We start from the raw sequence: 22748 nt of genomic DNA on the forward strand, positions 1-22748 counted from the left end.
AAGACCATAGATGTACTAGTGCATAGTACTCCAATTGAAGGGGATACGTGAACACCAAAGAAATTGCCAAGTATCTAATAACATTAATGATCTAAAAGTAACCCTTTTACATGACTGACACCTGGGTCCAGTAAAATAATCTTTAAGCTACCTTCTCACAGAACTCTACTCTCGGAATTGGCTTGAAGATGTTAAATTTCAAACCCTGGACAAATGGCTGAGGTGCCTATTTAACATATCAGATTGGGTCTGGACTGTAGATTCTCCCATCATCCCTCAGTGCCTAGCTGTTACAGGGTATGGTATACCCACCCTCTCCCTTCCCCCTGGGACTCTTCCCTGTATAATCCAGACATTTTGGTTACCAGCCCTTTTGTATCTTTGGCCTCTTTGTTGCAGCACCTGGTTCCCTCTCTACCTTCCCCCCTCCCCACATGACTTAGCTCAGTCTGATCATGGTCACTGTTCAATATGTCCCTGTCTTTTCCTAGGCTCTCTCTTTTACATACAATAAACTTTCTCCTCCACCATACATAGGAGCAGTCATGTTCTGTCCTTTGAATTTCCTTTTCTCATTCTTTCTCTCATTGTACACAATGGGTACTATATTGACTAGCATTCTGAGTTTCAAGGATGCATTTGTAAACATTTTGACATAATTTTAAATTATGCAAATGTTATTGGGTCGAGTTTGGAGGATGATAAAAGCACATATCCAGAAGGTTTGACTTTGTCAGAAAACTCAACAGTCTCCCTGAGATGGTACATGTTTCAAAGAAGTTCTTGTGTGATTTGCCCTCAAAAAAATTTACGTATGATTCCCTTTGAATGTTCTTATGAGCACATACACTTCGGGAAGAAAACTATGGTCAGATTAACATGAGTTAATCTCATGTTAACTCCTGAAAAGGCCTTTCTGAGTGAGACACATTGTTGCCAACTGTTATTTCTTAACAAACATTGCTGGTGGTTTGGTTAGACAGGGTTAGGGGATGGCTCATTATTAGCATTGTACTTTTGAACCACCTGCTTCAAACTCTTGACCAGTGATTCTCAACTGTCATAATACTATGACCGCTTATATATCGACCTTCATGTTGTGGTGACCCACCATAAAATTATCTTTATTGCTTCTTCAGAATTGTAATTTTTCTATTTTTATGAATAGCAACATAAGTAACTGATATGCTGAATATCTGATATGCGACACTTATAAAACTGTCATTTGACCCCTAAAGTGGTTGAGAAAAACAAATTTAACATTTTCTGTAAACTAAATATGTAGTATCTATTGTTTTCAATTCATAAGATGCTTTCTTCCATCTATTGTTTTCCGCTGGTAAGGCTTGAATCTGTAGTTCCTGTTTGCCTACCTATAATTTCCATTTCCTGAATTTCCTTAGTTTGTATTATTTTTATTGCTTCTATTTCTTGAACAGTCTAATTTGTTTTCTTCAAACATTTGATTTTTCTTGGATTTCTTGACATTCTTTTACTGATTTATTAATTTCCTCTGATTTTTTAAAAAATTTCTCTTCCTGGTAAAGAAGGACAAAGTTCAGTCTGATTTGTGGCAATTCCTCCGACGATGGTGGTATGTGGACGATTGGCGGTAGCTGTGGTTACACTTGGAGCAGGTATAGGGCTTTTCCCCGTATGTATTCTCTTGTGAGCTAGCAGGTTGGTTTTATGGCTGAATGCCACTACACAATCAGGACATTTGAAAGGCTTCTTTTCCTTGTATATGATCTCATGGACTGTCAGGTCTGAGTGAGTATAGAAGTCTTTATGACACATTGTGCATACAAATGACCTCTCCTTCTTGTGTACTTTCTTGTGAATTGAAAGATTAGAGGGATATTTGAAGGATCTGAAACATTCCTCACATTTGTGTTTGTTTGTGTCTCTGTGGAGTCTCTCGTGGAGTCACATGTGCAGTTTGCTGCATGATTCTGGAAGTCTTCAGTTTGCGCTGGTCTGGAGGAAATCCCTGATTGTACCTCCACCATGGGGACATTTCCAGAAGAAGCTGCACTCTGAGATTCTTCGTGGTACCTGGCGGTGTCCTGATGTGTTCTGAGATCCAAAGGGATTTCATCAGAAACAGCTCCCTCATCAGCTTTAGAAAACCAGTCTGTTTGGATAGTGAAAAGGGAATCCATCTTATTTCTAGGACTACTTACACCACCATTTTCTTCACTAGTGTTCCAGGGATAGTTTTGGCCAACTTTACTACCTTCATGTTATTTTAAAATAAGACAGTCTGTGAAACTGTGCCTAAGAAGAGATCCCCACACAACACCCCCCTGGCTCTGTATCTTTTTGACACTCACCTGTTGTCAATAATGTATCTCCAGAGATTGGCAAGGGTGTTATTTCATTCTCTAGAGGTGACTCTGTTGTTGATTGTTGTTCGTTCAAATGTTTAATGACTTCTTTTAAGGTCATGTTCCCCGAAAAGAGGGCTTCCTGCCCCTGCATGGAGACATGAACCTGTAAACAAAGCCAGATGACCACTGCCAACAAATCTGGATGATAGAAAACCTGCCCTCCAACTGATTGCATTGCATCACTGGACTATGGTTCAGCTCATTTTTCTAACTCTCATCTTTAATGGTTTTATTCTGGCTTTCAAAATTTATGTACCCTAAAGTCACTATTTACTCTGGATTCACAAGTGATGTGTCACTGTTCCCAGGAAAGAGGTAAGGTTAGTTTTTTGTAATGCCTGGCCACAGCATTGTCTTCAACTGGACAATGCATTGAATGAGGAAAGATGACGTTCGTCTAAATTGGACCCTAACTTCCTCTATATTTCAACTGTACCTGTGTTTCAGTTTATTTAAAACAAATGGCAAATCATCAGCAACATCCCTGACAGCAAGGACAAGGGAGAGAGGATATCAGAAGTCTGCACAAGACCACAAAACATTTCAATGCAATCGCCAAAAAAGGACAGTTCTGTAACCCCACCTGAAATTTGCTCAACATTACCCTAATGTGTTCATAGGGAAAATTAAACTAGAATCTCAACCAATCAAATTTGTTCTAATGTTACTGATAGGGTTTCACCAATCATTTTCCAGATGACCTAAATATTTCTGTAGCTCCCATAGCTGCTTATAAAAGGAACTTGAATTCTCTTCTCCCAGTTGCCAGTTTTGTTTGATCTCACATGCTGATTGTTACTGCAGAAATAAATACCCTTTCTTTTTACATACTACTTGAATTTGAGGTCTTCTTCACCAATTATTGGGTCCTTATAAAAACTGCAGTATAAGCACCTCGCTAAATAACCCATCTTTAAAACCCAGAGAATTTCTTCTAAACTCTTAAAGGCTTTGCTCAAGTATCTTATCCCAGTCCCTTCCCACTTGAAAGTAAATTAAATATAATTATGCACGTCATATAATCCATGGAGTCCTTTGTGTTTTCCTCATGTGAATTTAAAGCAGTAGGTAGTTTCCACTATAAATATGTTGGTAGAGGGCACTACAGACTGACAAAACACAAACAAACAAACAAAAAACTGTAAAACCTTCCTACTTCCCCCAAACGTAGAGGACTGTCTTTATTCCTGAGCTAATCAACTCTCAGTCACTCACTCACCATGACAGGAGGCTTCAAGCACTCGTCAGTCAGTCCCCTCAGGAGTTTCCCCAGGTTTCTTCCACTTGATTCCCACAACTCTTTCATGGCAAACTTGTCCTTGGAGCGCTTGATTTTAAGAAACTGTTCCAAGACCAGATGAGAAACCATGTGCTCCTTGCTCTGCTTTTCTGGCTGCAACCAGAGTGTTTGTGAAATTACCTGGCATGAGTGAGAAAGAAACACAGAACATGCAATAAACCCGCTTAGGAGTTTACTGGGGGGAGTGTACAGGACTGGTGAGGGCAGACAGAGATGGGGTGGGGGAGGGTTGAAGATGGCACGTCCAGATTTTAAAGGCTGCCTAGTGCATGTGCACAGGGGGATTACATGGTTACATCACATGCAGATTACTGAACTCATGCATGCATGCAAGGGCTCACTCAATTGCATCAGATGTAGGTAATGCAACCATGCCTCACGTGGGTCACACCTGAGGGCTTTTCTGCCCATGCATGGCCCTGGAACTGGGAAGTGTCAGTCATATTGTGGCCAAAATCGTAACATTCCACCGTTTTGTTTACTATAAAAATTTGGGGAGTTTGGGGTCTTTAATGGGTGGGAATGGGGCATCGTAAGGTCTCTCATGTCTGCTTCCTGCTGATTTTGTGGGCATTGTCAGGTCTCTCGCGACTGCTTTTTGCTGATTTTGTGGGCATCGGGGAGTTGAGATGCTTGACCACATCCTGGGGTGGCTGATTACTTTTTTGTTTTTTCCAGGCTTTGTGGAACTGGCTGGCCGGCAGCTTGGACCTCACAAGATGCTGGAAAGGCAGAAAACTGTCTGGAAAAAATTTAGATCCTGGTGATTAAAGGAGAAGAGTCCCAAAGGAAGACATAGGGCTTTTGGGTGGGTGGGTGGAGGAGGGAATTTCCCAGGGGTCCCCGAGACCAGGAATGATAGGGGAAGAATTAAATGATACTTATTCTGGGTTAGTCTGGTCCATTTAGATGGGTCCAATTGGCTCTTGGGAGCTTATGAAAAAAAATGTTTGAAAAGAAATAGATTTTAGACATATTAAAAGCTTATGATTGGAATGGTATAGTGTTGGAATAGAAGACTGTGGGGAGGAGAGTGGGTAAGAACGGAAAATTATTAGAAAGGGAAATTATTAGACCCCTCAATATTTTACCTGAAGCAAATCTTAAGGCACCTGTTCTCTTTAGCATCATGGTGTTACCTTAACATCCAGGATTCACTGCTGCAGTCATTGATAAACCTGCTATGTTAAAGTCTGTTCTGTGAGTTTTTGGAGTCTGGGGCTGTGAATGTCCCCAAACTCATTATTGTTTCTTACCACCTGGGCTTTTGTCAGTCCTTGTTCCTCCAGCTCTATGTTTAATGATGGTCCCTGTACTAACAGTTGAATGATTAACTGGAAATTTAAGTATGACATTGGAGATACAGAGACGTTGGTAAAGCAGATAGGAGAAAGAGGAAGAGGGAGAGTATATGGAGTTTTTGACATAGGAGAGTTGAGTACAGTGATGAAACTTTTATTCTTCTGGAACTGGAGAAAAAGTGGCTGATCTTGGTATCCTATGGAACTTAAGGTAACAGGGTCCTGTTTGAATTACTGTGTACGAGGGGTATCGTGAGCTGGAAGAGTAAAAGGTTTAAGGTGAGAGAGGTGGATCCAATGAGAGAGTCTCTTGAGTTTGGCCTGTGGGAATAACAAGAATTACTTTAAAGAGGCCCTGTCATTTGGAGTAAATAGGTGAGGGGTGTTGGTCTGGGAAGAGAATTGTACCTAATCTCTTATTTTAATCAATGGTGGGCATGAATTGGCACATAGTTGAGGTAAAGAGTATCCCATAAAACCCCATAATAGGGAGTGAAGAAGTGGAGTAAGCAGGTGATCAGGAAGGGGAGAGGTTTTTGGTGAGAGGCCACGAGTTAAAACCAGCCACCCATACATGAGTTCAAAGGGCAAGATGAAAAGGAGCTTTTGGGGAGAGCCCTAAGCCTTAGTAGGGCCAGAGGCAAAAGTTTTACCCAGTCCAGGTGAAGTTCCTGTGACATCTTAACAATAACATTTTTAAAGGAACTGTTAGTTTGTTCTACATTCCCTGAAGACTGAGGATGGTATGGGCTATGAAAATGCCAGGGAATGTTTAGAGCCTTAGATAAAGTTTGAGAGATCTGGGTGGTAAACTCTGGGCCATTATCTGACTGCAAGAGAGGTTGGGATTCCAAACTGGGGGATAATTTTTCAGAGAAGAACATTGGAAACTGTCTGGGCCCTCTTGTTAGTGGTGGGGAATGCTTCAATCCACCCAGACATAGTGTCCACTGAAACCAGGAGATATTTAACTCATCTGACTGTGGACATGCATATGAGTAAAATCAAGCTGCCAGTCCATTCCTGGAAGGGAGCCCCTGACCTGGTGAATGGAAAAAGGGAAACTACGATATTGGTCTTGGGATCTGACTTCTGACAGATTTTACAAGAGGCAATGATAGCTTTTAAGAACTCTAAGTCCTCAGGTATGTGTTGGAGGTGAGCCTTGACAAAATGAAGCAGAGCTTTGCTATTAGGATAAAAGAGCAGATGTAGGTATGACAGAATTTTCCGGGTGGGCTTCCAGTTGTGGGATGACTGACCCTGGGTTGTCCAAGTATGATTTTAGCTAGTTGAAGCAATCCAGAGATGAATGTCAGTGAAGGGCTCAACCATAGCCATAAAGACTGTGGTTGGGGGCTGTTTCCCCATTTCTAGGAGCACCAGAAGATTGCCAGGAGCTCAATGGTCAATTCTTCAGGTTCTGAGAAATGGTTAAGGTGACCAGAACGGGGAAATTCACCAACTGAAGCCGGTGGTGTGCATAGAAGTCACACTCATGCTGAATGGAGAGCTGCTGTAAAGAAACCTGGTTCCTGAGTCCAGTCTGTCTGCCTGTGGGCCAGAGGGAATGTGGAGAGCCTGGCTGAGTAACAGCAGCACTGTTAGAATAAAAGTGGATCCCCAAGTGACTGCAGTGGACAGTGGGTGCTGAGAACAGCCAGTCCCAGGCAGGGATGACACAGTTCCCTGAGTGGCTGCATGAGTCCCAGGCTGGGAACTGTGTGTTGGGTGAGAGACCTCAATGGGGCAGCCAGTCCCATGAAGAGAGACAGACAGATGGGCACACTACAAGACCATGTTACAGGTCTCTGAAGGCGGCTAGTCCTGGGCAGGGAGCCACGCAATTGGTGAGAGACAGAGACATGGATAGGCATGCCATGCAGAGTGTGATTGGGTATTTATTTAGTGGGTTGAGGGGGGAGGGGAGAAGGGGGAAAGAGCAGAAAGAGAGGCAGAGAGAGAGGCAGAGAGAGAAGAACAGAGGAGGGAGGGAAGAAGTGGGGTTAAGGGAGAGACAAAAGCTGCCTCTTTGAGAGGGAGACAGAAAAAAAAGGACTCAGGCTAGAAGCTGAAGATGAGCTTGCCTCAGTGGATGTGGGGGAGGGAGTGAGCATGGCTTGTCTCTTAAAGGGACATAGCAGACCATTACACCAGCTCTCCAGGCAGATTCTATACTGTAGTTATAACTCGTCTATACCTGGTAAACAGCCCTCAACTGTTCAGAGATCTGGAAAATATGACATTTAAATATTTAATTATTAAAAGAATTTTCATAAGAAAAAAGAGTCAGGTTGGCTCCTGGCAGCAGCATTCTATTTTTTCCAAAGAAGACAAAAGACAGATGGGCACAGAACAACATCCACTGCAATTTGCTTCATCAACTGCCAAGCACTGACCACTGGGAAAAACTGCCTTTCATCTAAACTGAAGATCTCCAGACATGGACAGAATCACTGGAATTGACAGCCTAGATATTCAGGTCAAGGTAGGGATTGTATTCCTACAGATTTCTAACCCACAGGATCTTCTAAAGCCTAGCAGGCCCTGCGCTAAACAGTAAAAGGCAAATACAACCCTCAACGACCATGGAGGATCCTGAGGAGTAAGTCTGAGTAGCCAACAAAGTAAGTTCTCTATCGTTTTTAAATCAATAACTCAAGTAAAATTTTATCCTTCTCAAAGATCTCCGATGCAGTTTGACAGCTGAGAGGTTTTGTTGGGTTAAAAGGACAACCTCACCAAAAATTTTCAGTAAAATACAAAGTAAAAGTTATTAAGGTGTGTACCTGCAAGTTACAAAGATGTGAAGACAAAATTCTCTCTTATGCTGCCTTTCATAGTCTTAAAGATACTTTTCATTATGCAAAAATATCTGTCACAGTCATTCTAGTATAAATATGCTTCTGTTTAAAACTTATTTTTTTACAAACCCAAAAAATACTTGTGAGTTTCAGGGAGCTGAATTGAAGGAAAAAAAAAAAAAGAAAAAGTTCCAGGAAAGCTAGGACTATTACACAGTAAACCCTGCTTCAAAACAACGGCAACAACAAAAACCCCTGAAGTCTGAAATCCTCTAAACCGTGACACCAAAAAGTTTGAGTGTCGAAACCTCAACCTGTAGTTATTTTGGGAGAATAAAAAAATGCCACATGATAGGGAAAGAATTCGCAATTTGGGGAATGAATTAGCCAATGGTAGGGTAACGACTTTATCTTTTTTTGGTCTTTTGATACTGGGTTTCTCTGTGTAGACATGGCTGTCATGGAGCTACTTCTGTAGACCATGCAGGCCTTGAACTCACGAAGATCCACCTGCCTTTGCTTCCTGAGTGCTGGTATTAAATGCTTGTGCCATCAAGGTCCTGCATCAGGGAACACGATTTAACCTAATACTTAGAATACTTGGATAAAGTCATTGACCTTTATTCCCTGCACACACCTTTAATCCCAGCACTGAGGAAAAAAGTAGGAGTAATTCTGAGTCTGAGACAAGCCTGTACTACATATTCAGTTCCAGGACAGTAAATACTGCTTGAGAGAAAGTCTCTCAAAACAAAACAAAACAAAACAAAACAACAACAACAAAAAACCCAAACAGACAAACATAAGGATATCTGAAACATAGCTGGAAACCCAGCACTGGAGATCTAGAAGCCATATGATTTGAGTGAGAAGTTATTCTTAACTTCTTACTGAGTCTGCGATTAGAATAGGCTACAAGGTAATGTGTTGCAAAAACAAAAGAAGAAAAAGAAGTGAAAGACCCCCGCCTGGCTTAGCTGCTGTAATGCCATTTTATAGCAAGGCTTGAACCAAGAACTAGGGGCTCATAATAAGGTCTTGGGGCTTATAATAAGGTCACAGATGATATTGTCAAGTCTGTATAAACAGGATGCCTGCGGTTAGACACCAGGAGTTATGCCACCCGCATGAGAAAGATTAAGGGGGAGGAATGGAAAGTCCCCAAGCTGCCAGGTACCCAGCGAAGAGCCAACACCCTGTCTCAGGCGTGACCTCATGGCCTCATTAAACTTGACCAATGAGACCCCTGTAACTATGCATCTGCTTCTGTACGCCTGCATCTGCTTCTGTATGCCTGCTTCTGCCTACCCCAACCCCATATAATCTTCCCCAAAACCCAGCCCGGGGCGCTCAGTCCTCCACGTGACTGCAACACCCACAGACCCCGTGTGAACAATAAAAATTGCCTCTTGCTCTTGCATCCAGTGGCTCGGACTTGGTTCTTGGGCGAGGGTCTCCAAGTGTTAAAGACACCCACTGGGGGTCTTTCAGAAGAGACAATAAAAAAAGCTCCTTATTTTTGGTCAATCATTTTTATTTCCTCCTTAGAGCATAATCTTCACATCATAACTACCAAACGCCATGTTTTCCCCAAATAAAATACATACCTCTCTCTCTGCAGACAGAGATGGGTCTGCTTCAGCCTCTTCACTTTCTATGTTGTACTTCAGACAACTCCTGAATGCCTCCTGCCCTCTGTCTTATTTGACTACCAAGGGTTTGCCCTTGTTCACTGCAGCATTAGAGATCCAAATATCCCTGGAAAATAAGACTTTTTTTTTTAAAAAAAAAACCAACTTTGGAATGATCCATATGTGAGAACACTCAGAATTCATGGAAGGCAAGGCTAATTCTAAGACCAACGTGAAGTGATACTCCATATACAGTGCTTCTCACTTAGCACCATATTTTTTTGTGGCTTTGTGCCTGACCCTTCCCCTCCCATGGTACTTCCTAAAAGGACAACATGGAAGATTCTATTGCTGACAAAAAAGAAGACAGGGATTTTTTTTATGTTCTGAATGCAACTACAATCCTTTTTTTTTCCTTTAAACTCTGGGTTTGTATCATAATTTGATCCTAAGATTTATAATAGGATCATAATATTAGTCAGTTTAAGCTTTCAACCCTGGAGTAAAACACCTTCTACATAAGGGGCTGAGAAAACTTTCAAATGAGTTTCCATTAATTACATGTCAGTGTAGAGATGTTGTTGAACCCTAGAGTCCAATCACTGAGGAGGAGTTGCCCCCAGAGATGATCGCTCACCACCACAGCTGATGTAAAAGCATGAGGATTTTATTAATTCTGTCATGACAGGGTCTTCCAGCATTCGGGAGGCTAGAAAGACCCCAAATGGCTGGTACAGGCTATTTTTAAAGGAAAAAAACCACAGAAGGAATGGGTGTCTGGGGATTGTTCTTTAACTATTATGATTGGCTTATTGAAAGGGGCTATTACCAATAATTGGCTGGAGAGTGGTTACCAGATCAGATGAGGTAAGGGAAAACATCTGAGGGTCACTTTGCCCCTTTCCCAGGGCCTAAGTCAAAACATCATTCACTGAGTCAACACCTAAGGGTTATCTTGCCCTTATTCAATAACTGAGTTCTATTTGGAGAACATTGACAAGGACTCAGGGAGATGATCGAAAGTTCCAAACATTTCAGTATGTGTGTGGGCAATTGTTAGGTCCTTGGTTCCCAGGGGGGAAGAGAGGAGCATTACTGCTGAGACTGAGAGGGCTCAAAATTGTCATAAATGGCTTCAGAATTGTCTTAAAGTTCTACAGTGTCCACATCACAGTAGCAAATCCAGTGAAACAATTAGGAAGAAGTAGGAAGAAAATATCTCTGGGAGCCCTCAGTGTCTCAAGTAGGGATGCAGAAGGCACAAAGAACTAATGTTAAGACTGAAGTTGATGAACACAGGACAAGTTGAGAACTCTTTCCAATGCCCAGACATCCATAGCAGTATTTTTAAGCTCCCAAGAACAATGAATTAATAGGCAGGCAGGAAGGAAATGCAATGAATGGCCTTTGCCTCCCTTTTCAAATCACATTATGTAAAATATAGATTTATTTCACTGTTCAATAGTTGTCCCTGACTGGTACTGGCTGCTCTTGGGACCCATTGCCCCCTGACTGCCACCACATGGCCTGCTGCCTGCCACCGCTTGGGGATCTGCAGCATTTCTGCTGCCTGCTGTCACTGGAGGTCCGCAGCATTTTTTATTAATCCATTACAATGATAGTTGGCATAGCTTTGAAATACATTATTTTTATTATTTAACAATGTCATATGCAAATTCAATGCACTTTTATCATATTCACTCTTACTTGTCCTTCTAAGTACACTATATCTACCACACTCCCAATTTCTTCCAACTTCACATCTACTATTTTTGATAAACCATCCAGTGTAATTTCTGCTGTACATATAAAACATACATGTGTGTGGCTATCAACTGGAGCTTACGTGACCTACTATTTCCTGTACTCTTAATGAAAACTGACCATCTCTCCCTAGAAAATATGGACTACCAATAGCTCCTCAGTTAGGGCTGAGGTGTAATAAAACCCTCCCTCAGGTTAGAATGTTGACTGGCTTTACTTTGCTACACTTAGGCAGGCCACCGCAGTTGTTAAGAGTTAAGTACACCCATTCCCCAGTTTCCAGGGTAGAAAACAAGTCTATATCCCCTCCATTGAAGAGATAACCTTGCATGTTTAACATTCCTGGTTTCCCTAGTGCTTATCTGTGAGCACAAGGACCTCTCGCCCTTGACAATTACCTGCTGTTGAATAGTTTCCTCAATGATGGAAACATTCCATCCTGAAACAGGAAGCTAAACAACTCAAAACAGTTTTAGGAAGTCCCTGAAACCGACCAGACTCAGTAAGCCCCTCTCTGTTAAAAGTAAACAGTAAAATCTGAGTGTCACTCTCAGACGAAGTAAAGCTGAGCTGGACAGAAGCTGGAAAGAAGCTGTACAGAAGGTTATTGGCCTTGTTGAACTGCCAAGACTCAGATGAGCTGAACTTCAGAGAAGACTCAGAGATGGCTCTGAGATGAGATCAGCTACCTTGGGAAAGAAACCAGCCACAATGCCTGGAAAAGGTTTAGACCAACTGAGACACCCGGAAAGAACACTCTCTACCCTGTTGAGCTGCTTGTAGGATATGCAGTGTGCTCCAGGTTCCCCAGTTTTGTGAACTGTCCTTGTGCTTGGGTGGGCTTTGGTGATACAGCTGTTGTTGAGTAATTCCAGCTCCTGGAAACACTTCCTCACTCCTCTTCCTGTAAGTAACTCCAGTGAAACTCATTGGTTCACCAAGTTGGACTTTGGTGGTAGTCATGCTTTGGTCTGTCATGGGTTCCCTATCTAGGGTGAGCTGACGTGTGTGTTGCATCTCCCCAGGAAAACTGGTTAGTTTCACACTTTCATCAGTTGATAGACATCCAAGCTCATTCTGTTTCCTTGCTATTGGGAATAGGGTGGCAATAAACATAGTTGAGCAACTTTCTCTTTGAGTGTGTGTGCGTGCGCGTGTATGAGGTTTTATGTGAGAGTGCATGTGTGCCACAGCATATCTGTGGCAGTCAGATAAGAACCTTGGGTGTCTGTCTTTGCTTCTTACCAGCTTAGCTGGCTGACCAGCTTCTGAAAATTTTCTGGTCTCTATTTAATCCCAGGGACAGTGGGATTAAAGATACCTGGGATACTGTGATTAGATTTATGTGTGTTTGGGTGATTGGAATTTACGTCAGCATTCTTGGATGGCAAGTTCTTTGTCAACTGAGCAGTTTCCCAAGCCCATGAGTGCTTTCTCTACAGTTCAAGAATGTGGCCCATATGAGAAGGCTGAGTTCAAACCCAGAAGAAACAAACTTCAGTAGTTCACAGGGCCTTTGCAATCTGCTCCCTTAGGCTCCCAACTCACATTTATCATTGTAGTTGCAGGACACATAACATCTTAGGAAGTCTTCCTTTTAAATAAAATTATGTATGTATTTATTTATTTATTTACTTTTATTTTGAGACAGGGTTTTTCTGTGTAACAGCCCTAGCTGTTCTGGAACTAGCTCTTGTAGGTCAGGCTGGCCTCAAACTCACAGAGATCTGCCTGCCTCTGCCTCCCTAGTGCTGGGATTAAAGGCATGTGCCACCACCGCCTGGATGAAATTATGTTTTTAATATCATAATGTTTTAAAATTATGTTTTATTTATATATCGGTTTGCTAGCAAAGAAACTAGAGTGGACTCTTGATTTATTTCTGAGAACTACAGAACACAATTTTAGATAATAGTTTTCAAACTGGAAAATGCTTTCTGTGAACGAACTCCAAATCTTACCGGGAGAAGAGAAGGGCGGTCAATTACTAAGATGATCTTGGAAAATGTATACATGGGTACAGACTGATTTATTTCTTGGAATTTATATGTGAGGTAGAGTTCATAAGGAAATGTGGGCTCAATTCCACTAAACAAGCAGAGGGGGTTCATAAAAGGGTAAATTAAATGACAACAGATAGGAATTGTGATGTTTACTCGATGATGCTACATAACCTAAAAGCTGCAAGCTGCCTTTAACCCGGCTCCACTTGTTTATTCCTCTCTAGACAGTCTCAAGGCATGTTGATACTGTAAACATTCTTGCACAGGCTGCTTGGTGTGGGGGATTTTTTTTCCTTTGTAAAGATCTTGGTGGGGGAGGGGTGGCACGTAGGAGGGGGATGCATAAGGACCACCGTGGGATCTAGGTCAGCCTGAGCGGAGACTTTTCCCCCCAAGTATTAAAAATCAAAAAAGGAGTGTGTGTGTGAGTCTCTGTGTGTGAGTCTGTGTGTGTGTGTGTAGTGTGTGAGAGAGAGAGAGAGAGAGAGAGAGAAAGAGAGAGAGAGAAAGAAAGTATTGATGGTTATGTGTTACTCAAAACAGAAAACACTCGTACACATAGAACAAAGCTTAAAACAAAGCTAGCAGTCTGTGAGGATCAGAGGCGCAGGTGCGGCTGGCCTACAAGTAGCAAGCTGCACGAGAGTGCCCCTTTCACATGCCTGTCTAGAAAGCAGACCTTAAGGACCCCTTCTAAGGAGACAGAGGCGGCAAAAAGGGAGGCGATATCCAGGTCCGTCAGGAAAAGCAACAGGCAGCTACAAACTTCATCCCCCAACTGTAGGCGCCTACGAAGACCCCAGAATTTCTAGAAAGCACCTAACAAGGCTTCTTCGGCTCCTGCACAGGGACCCGTTTCTCTAGGAGGTATGTAACAGCTCCAAATGGACAGAGGGCTGAGGGTGACCGATAGCGCTTTCAATGAGGTACTTCATGCTAAAGTTACTGCATGAATTTCCTCACAAAACCGAGAGTGGACGAGAGAGGCAGAAAATCCAGAATGAAATAAAAGCGAACCAATCACACTGCTCTGAGATGAACGTCCACCATCCTTGCAGGGTTTTTTTTTCTTTTTTTATTAAAGATAGGGTTTCTGTGTAGCTTTGGAGCCTGTCTTGGAACTCTCTCTGTAGACCTGGCTGGCCTCGAACTCACAGAGATCTTGCTGCCTCTGCCTCCCGAGTACTGGAATTAAAGGCGTGCCGTGCACCACCACCGCCAGGCCTCTGCACGGTTTTAATGCTGGGTTACGTGTTTTCGCTTATGCATGTTGGGCATGCGCCAACAACTTTTGACCGGCACCTTTTCCCATCCCATCCTCTCTTCATTTTCGACACCGTGTTTGCCAGAGTTTATAGAAATCAGGCAGAGTGTGGCCGAGTGCCAAAAGCAGCTTGCACTAAGCCCCGTTCTAAGTGCTGGGTGCAGCCATTGTCGTTTCTATGGTGTGACTAAGTCTTTTGCAAGCTTAATGCTAATTTTAGAAGTGGGTGTTCTGGGAATCTCTCTGATACTATGCTGGGTGTGTGGGGTTTAACAACAGATTATAAAGCGCAGATACAGGGCTCCATGTGTGGTAAGCACATACCTACTACTGAGCTCTGGTGTAATCACTGTTTACCAGTACACATCAGGCAGATAGAAAAAGCTGACTCCCATGTGAGCACGCTCAGCACTGGAAAACTGCTCAGCCTGTTGCTCTTATTTTCTCACATGAGAACTCTAAAAGTGAAATACTCTTTGTGCTAAATTGTCAAGAAAACAGAAATACGATCCAAATGATTTAAAGTTTCAAATCAAAAGAAAAAATTCTCCACACAAGCGAGTAATACAGACATAGGCGCAGAAGTCCACTTGTGGAAAGGTTCCATAATCCTGGCCAATGTGCAACAGGGTTAACTGCTTCTGTAGACCTCCCTAGGTAGAAGACGGAGCAACTTTTTTTTTTTTAATGGTAGACCATGATTCTGCTCAGCTGATTAATCCACATTAGTTTTCTACATCGCTCTGGGCTCAATTTGTAGGGTGCTTGCCCGACTTTCCAAAAGTCTTCGAGTTACTACCCATACCGCATAATCCCTAGGGGTCCCTCTCACCTGCAGCCCCACCCAGCACTTAGGAGGTGCAGGTTCCAGTATCAGAAGTTTGAGATCATCTTTGACTGCATACCAGGTTCAGAGTCAGCCTGAGAAAAGAGAAGCGAATTGAAAGAGTCTTTCCTCTAGGCTTTGACATATGCGCAGATGAATGTTCAGTTTTCAGTTCCCACCTCCCCTTTGTCATGACTGTGTGCTGCTCCAGGTGGGTGGAAATCAGTTCCATACTCAGAAGAAAACTATTGGCAGAAAGACAACGGTGACACATGGCATGAGTGTTCTTATCCTCCTGAAATCAACTGGTTTTTTTGTTTCGTTTTTGTTTTTTTGTTTTTTTTAAGACAGGATTTCTCTGTAGCTTTGGATCCTGTCCTGGAACTAGCTCTTGTAGACCAGCCTGGCCTCAAACTCACAGAGATCCGCCTGCCTCTGCCTCCCGAGTGCTGGGATTAAAGGCGTGCGCCACCACCACCCTGCAAAATCAGCTGTTTTCATATTAATGTGTCAGCTGATCAGTGCTGCTTTAACTTAATTAAAATCCAGAATTTCATCAACAGGAATGAATGTCAATGCAGGTGAAGGATAGGTTTCTGCAGTGAAGTTCACCCATTGGCACACCTTTTCACTAATCGGCTCCCAGAATTTGTCTTCCTAACACCATCAGGAATCTGTTTTTATTCTTCTAGGAGAGCTACAGCTTGGGGTTTCACCATTCAAATTTTTCATCAGTGTAGTCTAAGGGACTTCAGAATTTTTCTTCACTGAACTGCCATCTTTCTTTGGGATGATGGCATTTAGGGTTTTGACCTTTGTGATAAGGTTGAGCACAGTTATGATACAAAGATCTCAACTCGGGAATTTCAGGGCATAGAATTTAACCTAATACTTAGAATGCTTGGAGAAATCCAGTTCATGGTGGCGCATGCTTTTAATCCCAGCAGAAAGAAGTAGGTGGATCTCTGTTAGTTCCATGCCAGATTTGTCTAAATAAGAATTTCAGGACAATTAGGGCTACATAGAGAGGAAAAAAGAAAGACAGAAAGACCAACAGTGATGCTTAAAATACTGAGGCAGCTATGGAACCCCAGTAAAGGGTAGTGAGGAAAAAATTGTGAGCTGCCACCTAGGCATAGGAGGTCGGGTCCAATCACATTCTCCAATCTATTAGCCTCACAGATTGATTAACTGAAGCCAGGCACTATAAAAGGGAGACAAGTTGGAAAGAATCTCAGATGAGATAGCACAGAGACCCAGGACACATCCCACCTCCCACTACTTCCTGGAAACACCCTGGAGATTTATCCCAGAAGGTTAAGGTTGGAGAAAAGAACGATTTCCCTTCTTTGTGCCCATGACTATGTAAATTTTGCCTGCTATTATTTGTGGGCTGTGGGAGAGTCTGCATCACTTATTTGGGGAGATTTCAGTGGTCGAGTGTGGTCTTTTGGACAACTTCTCTAATTAAGGGTTTGACATTTTAAATTCTAGAAGCTATTCAAGGATAGGACCAAGTGATGTGTGCATAATGGACGTGTCTTTGCTGCAAAATTTAATGTTGCTGGCCATTCACTTTTAATGGAAGAGCTGTTTTATGGCACTTCAGAATGGGAGAAGAAGGGTGAAGCTTAAAATTGGAGGATCGGTCATAATAACTTTACCTTTCGCAAGGAGGAAACAGCCCCGAGCTACTGCACAGCTTGTGTGTAGTGTGCAGCTTATGGGATGTCTTCCGTTCCTTAACACAGGATTTTTTTCCCTATAGAGTCAAGTATTGTTCTGCTTTGCAGCTACTCTTTGATACGTTCTCTGGATGCATTTGTGTACCGCTAGGATGAAGTATGCACTGCCAGGAAACCATGAACCCATCTGTGACAGAACTCTTAGTTGATTTTTGACTTTAATTATTGTGTCTCGTCTCTTTTTAACATACAGCTTTTCACATCCACGAATTGCTGAAACAGATCTTCAAGTCTCAAGGCAGATATCAAACTTCTTTCTGAGAATCCTGACCAGAATGGCTTCACAGCTCAGAGAATCTTTTAAGCCCAAGTCACCAGCAGATAACCTTGAACCAGACACCCAGGTTTCTCCTGTACAGTGGGAAGAAGACATCTCTAACTTTTCAAGTACTCGTCTTGCCCCAAATGACAATGGCTCCTGTGTAAAGAAGGAACTGCAAACACTCTGGAAGATGTTTACCTCATGGTTACAACCAGAAAAGCAGAGCAAGGAGCAGATGATTTCTCAACTGGTCTTGGAGCAGTTTCTGAAAACTGGGCGCTGCAAGGACAAGTTTGCCGTGAAAGAGAAGTGGGAATCAAGTGGCAGAAACCTGGGGACATTCATGGAGGGTCTGACTGACGAGTGCTTGAAGCCTCCTGTCATGGTGAGTGAGTGAGGTGAGATGGCTGGGTTGAAAGGAAAGACTGTCATTTGCATCTGGGAATAAATAAGGAGAGGGTGGTGTTATTGAGATACTTTTATTATTTTTTGTTTTTATTTTTGTTATTAGTGAGATTGTTCTCTGCCTCCAAAATTATACAGGGGATAATGTACAGTGCTCCAAATTAGCATGAATAAAGCAGAAAGGAGTGCATCAGTTGTTTGAGGATCATAATTAAGTTTCGTTAGTTTGTACTGTGACAGAGAGACTGGAGAGTTGACATTCGAACAGAGCCTTTGAGGCTTTAGAGGCGATGCTGTGGATCTGTGACATGGCTAAATTCAGGGAGGCGCCCATGTGATAATCTTAATAATTGAGTTGGTAATTTGGCTAAAAATCTGGCTCCTAGCACTGGCCTGTGATCCCCAGACCTGGGATGCAGAAACTGACTTTCCAAGTTGGTTGTTACATGTCAGAAGATACCCTGTCTTAAATACTGGGGTTGCAAAATGGCAGGAGTAAGGTTTTTATGTTAGAATACAGCTCTCACATGCTTACACAACACCAACACACCCATAGGAAATGCCTCGGTGAATAGTGGTACTTGGGTGCAAAATTTTAAATCCAGAGAGACTTAATATTTGTGTAATTATATTGGGTCTTATTTCAAAGTCTAGATTTGCATAAATCTAAGTTATTGACAGAAATGGTGGGTGAAGAAATGCTTCAAACATAGTGTTTTAGATTTTTTTTGGCTTCAATGTCAGTTGGTTTGGTCAGTTTTTTTAGTTAATTACTTTTTAGTTTTTCATTTTTTTTTCTCAATTTGAAGCATGGTTTTGTAGTGTCGCCCTGGCTGGCCCTTTTCCTCCTCCGGTCCTGGGTTAAAGCTGTCACCCACTACACCCTGCTACTTTTAAGTCCTTTTATTCCGTAAACACGTTCCCACTTCACAGTTTGTTTTATTCCACAGTTGCACACCTGCACTTCGTTTTCAATTGAGAAATTCATGGTTGAAGCTTAATTTCAAGTAAACTACTGTCCTAATTTGCTAGTCATGTGCCTAAGCGCAGAGGCAGTGTATGACTCGGGAAGATTATGTATGTGTTGGACAAGTTTCAGACAGGAATTATTTCTGTTAAGAACTCAAATAAATAAATAAAACCTAATTTAAAGCTTTCTTACTAAGGGCATTTTTTGGTCAAAGGTGATTGTCTAGGGCTAGTAGTCAATGGGAGCAACAACATATTATAGGTATTAGAAATAAAGACCACTTACACAGCAAAGTGAAGTGATAGGTAGATAGGGAGAGACCACTGACAAGATGGGGGATGAGAAAGCCTCAGCTACCTAATAGTGGAAATGAGGTTCAAAGACAGAAAATAACAATTGCCAGTGTGAGGCTAGGACTCCAAAATGGCAGGCACTCCAGTATTACAGTTGAGTTTCTGAGGATCATGGTAACATCCTTACGGATGACGATAAACAAATGAACTAACCAATAGTTCAGTGATCCTGGGCAAACAGGTTGAGGGCAGATTTTTTCTACAATCCATGGATTCATTGGCAGTGGTCATCTGGCTTTGTTACAGGTTCATGTCTCCATGCAGGGGCAGGAAGCCCTCTTTTCTGAGAACATGACCTTAAAAGAAGTCATCAAGCATTTGAAAGAACAGCAGTCATTCAGAACTACAACACAGGAGAAGGCAAGAACACCCTTGCAGATTCCACAGGATGTGATATTGGCAACAGGTGAGTAGGGTAGCCTGAAGAGAAGAGGGAGGTTGTGTGAGGATCCCTTCCTGGGCACGGTTTCATAGACTCTTTATTTCCACAGGAGATGAAAGCAGTGAAGATGACTCAAACACTTCCTTGCAAGGTAGTGAAGTAAATAGTTGTGTTAGTAGTGCTGGAAATGAGACGGACTCCCTTCTCATTATCCAGGCAGGGCAGCATCCTGAGCCTGAACAAGGAGGTGTTTCTTACGGAGTTCTCTGGGATTCCAGGAAAGCAAAGCAAGGCACCTCCAGGTACCAGGCAGAGTCCCTGAGTGCATCTTCTTATGGACATATGTTTATGGAAGTACAGCCAGTGTATCTCTCCAGGACAGACCAGTCTGAAGACGCAGAAGATGGCCACACCTTCTTGAATACTACTGGTGGAAATGGTGGTATTAGCAGTCTCGGAGATGAGAGAGATTCCCTTCTCATGATCCAGAGAGGGCAATATCCTGAACTTGAACAGGGCGGTGTCCCTTATGGAGTGCTCTTGGATTCCAGAAAAGCAATTTGGGATACATCTGGGTCCCAGGAAGTGCCTCCAGCACCCCATTCTTCTGAAAGTGTCACAATGGTGGTACCAGGGCTCCTCTCCAGGCCAGAGCAACCTACCTCTGAGCCTGTTCCTCTTTACCAGAATCAGGAGGCAAATTCTCTCTATGTGGGTGACCAGGAGAGACTCCACATAGATCCCAAACCATACAAATGTGATAAATGCCCCAAAGCCTTCAAATATTCCTGTAGCTTGTCAATGCACCAGAAAAGACACAGGAATGAGGGGCCATTTGTCTGTCCCATTTGTCAGGAAGACTTCTATCAAGTCTCAGAGCTCCAAATTCATGAGGCCGTACACAAGCCAGAGAAGCCTTTCTCATGCAGCACTTGTGGCAGGTCCTTCAGCCACAAGACCAATCTGCAAGCTCATGAGAGGATTCACACAGGAGAGAAGCCCTACACCTGTTCTCTGTGTAACCATAGGTTCCGTCAGTCGTCCACATACCACCGTCACTTGAGGAATTACCACAAATCATACTGAACTGTGTGCCTTCCTCACCTGACGTTAGTGGGGCTTCCGCCTCAGTGTCTCATCTGTGCATGGAGAGCCATGGAGCTCCTAACTAGCACTTAGCCCGTGAAAATATGTCATTTAACTTCTGGATTGTTCCTCCCATCTATTAGCTCATCCTCCTGGCATGTGAGGGTAAAAAAGATGAGGAATTTGAAAGTTTGGTCACTTAAGTTTACCAAATGCCTAAAAAGTGTCTGGTGTTTTTTTTTTCTGAATAGTAAATAAATGTTGATGCTTCTGTGTTTCTCCTGTGTGCAATGTATTATGCATTTTCTTGTGTGGTATATGTGTTAGTTCATGTCTCTGTGTAGGACTGTTGGGCCTTACCTTCCCCATTTTGTGGCAGAGCCTCTCTTGCCACCTTGTACCCCTTGTGAGTATAAAGACCTGAAGCTCATAGTGAAGGAGACCCCTACAGGGCAGGAACTTCCTCCCAGTCCCTGGATTAGGCACAAACCACATCTAAACACCTGTTTTCACAGAGAGAGACTTTATTAAAGGTAAAGAAAGTGACTGTTTTCCCAGTAAGGCAGAAAACAGCCCCAAATGACTTTTCAGGTGTAATTTTTAGGTGGGGTAGAAGGGAAGGTCTGTGTTAGAATAAGCTAGGATGTGGTAGGAAAGGAGATAGGGTATGGGGGACAAGGGGAATGGGACAGGGAAAAGGGGGCGGGTCTCAGAGGGGACAAAGGACCACATCTGGATAGAGAGGAGACTGATGTGGCCTGTAAACGGAGACTGCTTTCATTTTCCAGCTGCCCAGACCCAAATAATCACTCAGAAACTATGTTAATTACAGCACTGTTTGGCCAATGATTTAGGCATATTTCTAACTAGCTCTTACATCTTAACCCATTTCTACTAATCTGAGTATTGCCACAAGGCTGTGACTTACCTGTAAGGTTCTAGCTTCTTTCTCCTTCAGTAACTACCTGACTCCACCTTCTTTCCTCTATCTCTGTTTGAATTTCCCTGAAATTTGCCCTGCCATAGGCCAAAGCAGCTTCTTTATTAACCAGTAATAATAAAACATATTAACAGTATACAAAAGGGAATCTCACATCAGTGGCCCAGAGCAAATAGTTTATTAACGTACAAGGGGGAAACCTATTAGGATGAGGTATTTAATTTTGTTTGGGCACTGATTTTCCTCCCCTCATTGTATTTCCTTAATTCGTGATGATTCTCTGGTCTCTGCCAGCACTTACCTTCACATGCAATTTCCCAAAGCACACTTTTTTTTTTTAAAGAGTCTTTTAATGTATATGTGTATCTACCTTTGTGGATTCATATGTACCACATGTGTGCAGGGAGCCAAAAAGACCAGAGGGTGTTGGGTCCTTTGGAACTGGAGTTGCATGTAGTTGGGAACCGCCTGATGTAGGTGCTAGGAACTAAACCCAGGTCCTCTGCCCTTTTAACCACTGAGTCATTTCTTCAGTCCTGTGAAAAGCATTTTCAACTGCCCACTTTAGTGTTTAATGTTTTCAGGTTGGAAAAAAAGATACTTTTACTATTTTTGAAAACAAAATATGAATAATCTTGCAGGTGATTTGTGTGTGTGTGGTCACTGTGCACATAGGTGCACCTGTGTGTGCTAGAGGTCAATATCTGGAGTCTTCCTCAATTGCTCTCTACCTCAGTTTTTGAGATAGGGTCTCTTACTGTCCTGGAGCTTGCCAGTTTGGCTAGATTGGTTTACCAGTTGTAAGAGGAACAATGGGCTGTGTCCTGTTGCCTGGCTAGCTTATACCCTGAAATAACAACACTCAAATTATATTCATTTAAACAGTTCCTGGCCCATTAGCTCTAGCCTCTTACTGGTTAACTCTCACATCTTGATTAACCCATTTCTATTAATGTGTATTGCCACTTGACTGTGGCTTACCGGCATGAGTCTAACCAGCGTTCATCTTGGGCAGGAGAATCATGGCGTCTGCCACACTGCCTTCTTCCTCCCAGAATTCTGTTCTGTCTACCACGCCCATCTAAGGGCTGCCCTATCAAAAGGCCAAGGCAGTCTCTTTATTCAACCAATGAAAATAACACATAGAAAGAAGACCCTCCTACACCAACCAGTGAGCCCCAGAGACCCACCTGTCCCCATCTTCCCAGCACTGGAGCTCGGTGCCACCGGGCTTGGTGTTCCGTTAAGTGTTCGGAGGACCCAAACTCAGATCCTCATGTTTGCACAGTGAGCACTTTACTGGCTGATCATCTCTCTGACCC

At 42.8% G+C, this 22748-nt stretch overlaps 2 protein-coding genes across 3 annotated transcripts; one reads left to right on the forward strand and one right to left on the reverse strand.

Moving 5' to 3' along the window:
- Nucleotides 1–1558: 1558 nt before the first annotated feature.
- Nucleotides 1559–15267, reverse strand: LOC146895946 (zinc finger and SCAN domain containing protein 4D-like). The gene is given in 7 exon segments (XM_087911842.1): nucleotides 1559–1656; nucleotides 1659–1917; nucleotides 2001–2236; nucleotides 2334–2493; nucleotides 3610–3810; nucleotides 13152–13278; nucleotides 15263–15267. Coding segments are annotated over 7 exon segments (1086 nt in total).
- Nucleotides 11720–20764, forward strand: LOC125395492 (zinc finger and SCAN domain containing protein 4C). Of its 2 annotated transcripts, none has more exons than XM_085692262.2 (4): nucleotides 11720–12096; nucleotides 17222–17675; nucleotides 19265–19424; nucleotides 19510–20764. In XM_085692262.2, exons 2-4 carry the CDS (start codon nucleotides 17304–17306, stop codon nucleotides 20484–20486), a joined length of 1509 nt encoding a protein of 502 aa, XP_085548388.2. In that variant the 5' UTR covers nucleotides 11720–12096; nucleotides 17222–17303; the 3' UTR covers nucleotides 20487–20764. The 2 variants fall into 2 exon arrangements, with proteins under 2 accessions (XP_085548388.2, XP_085548383.2); XM_085692257.2 differs by lacking the exon at nucleotides 11720–12096 and adding an exon at nucleotides 13647–14060.
- The last annotated feature ends 1984 nt before the right edge of the window (nucleotides 20765–22748 follow it).

The sequence above is a fragment of the Myodes glareolus genome, chromosome 1, assembly GCF_982192425.1.
Source record: "Myodes glareolus chromosome 1, mMyoGla1.1, whole genome shotgun sequence".
Lineage (NCBI taxonomy): Eukaryota > Metazoa > Chordata > Mammalia > Rodentia > Cricetidae > Myodes > Myodes glareolus.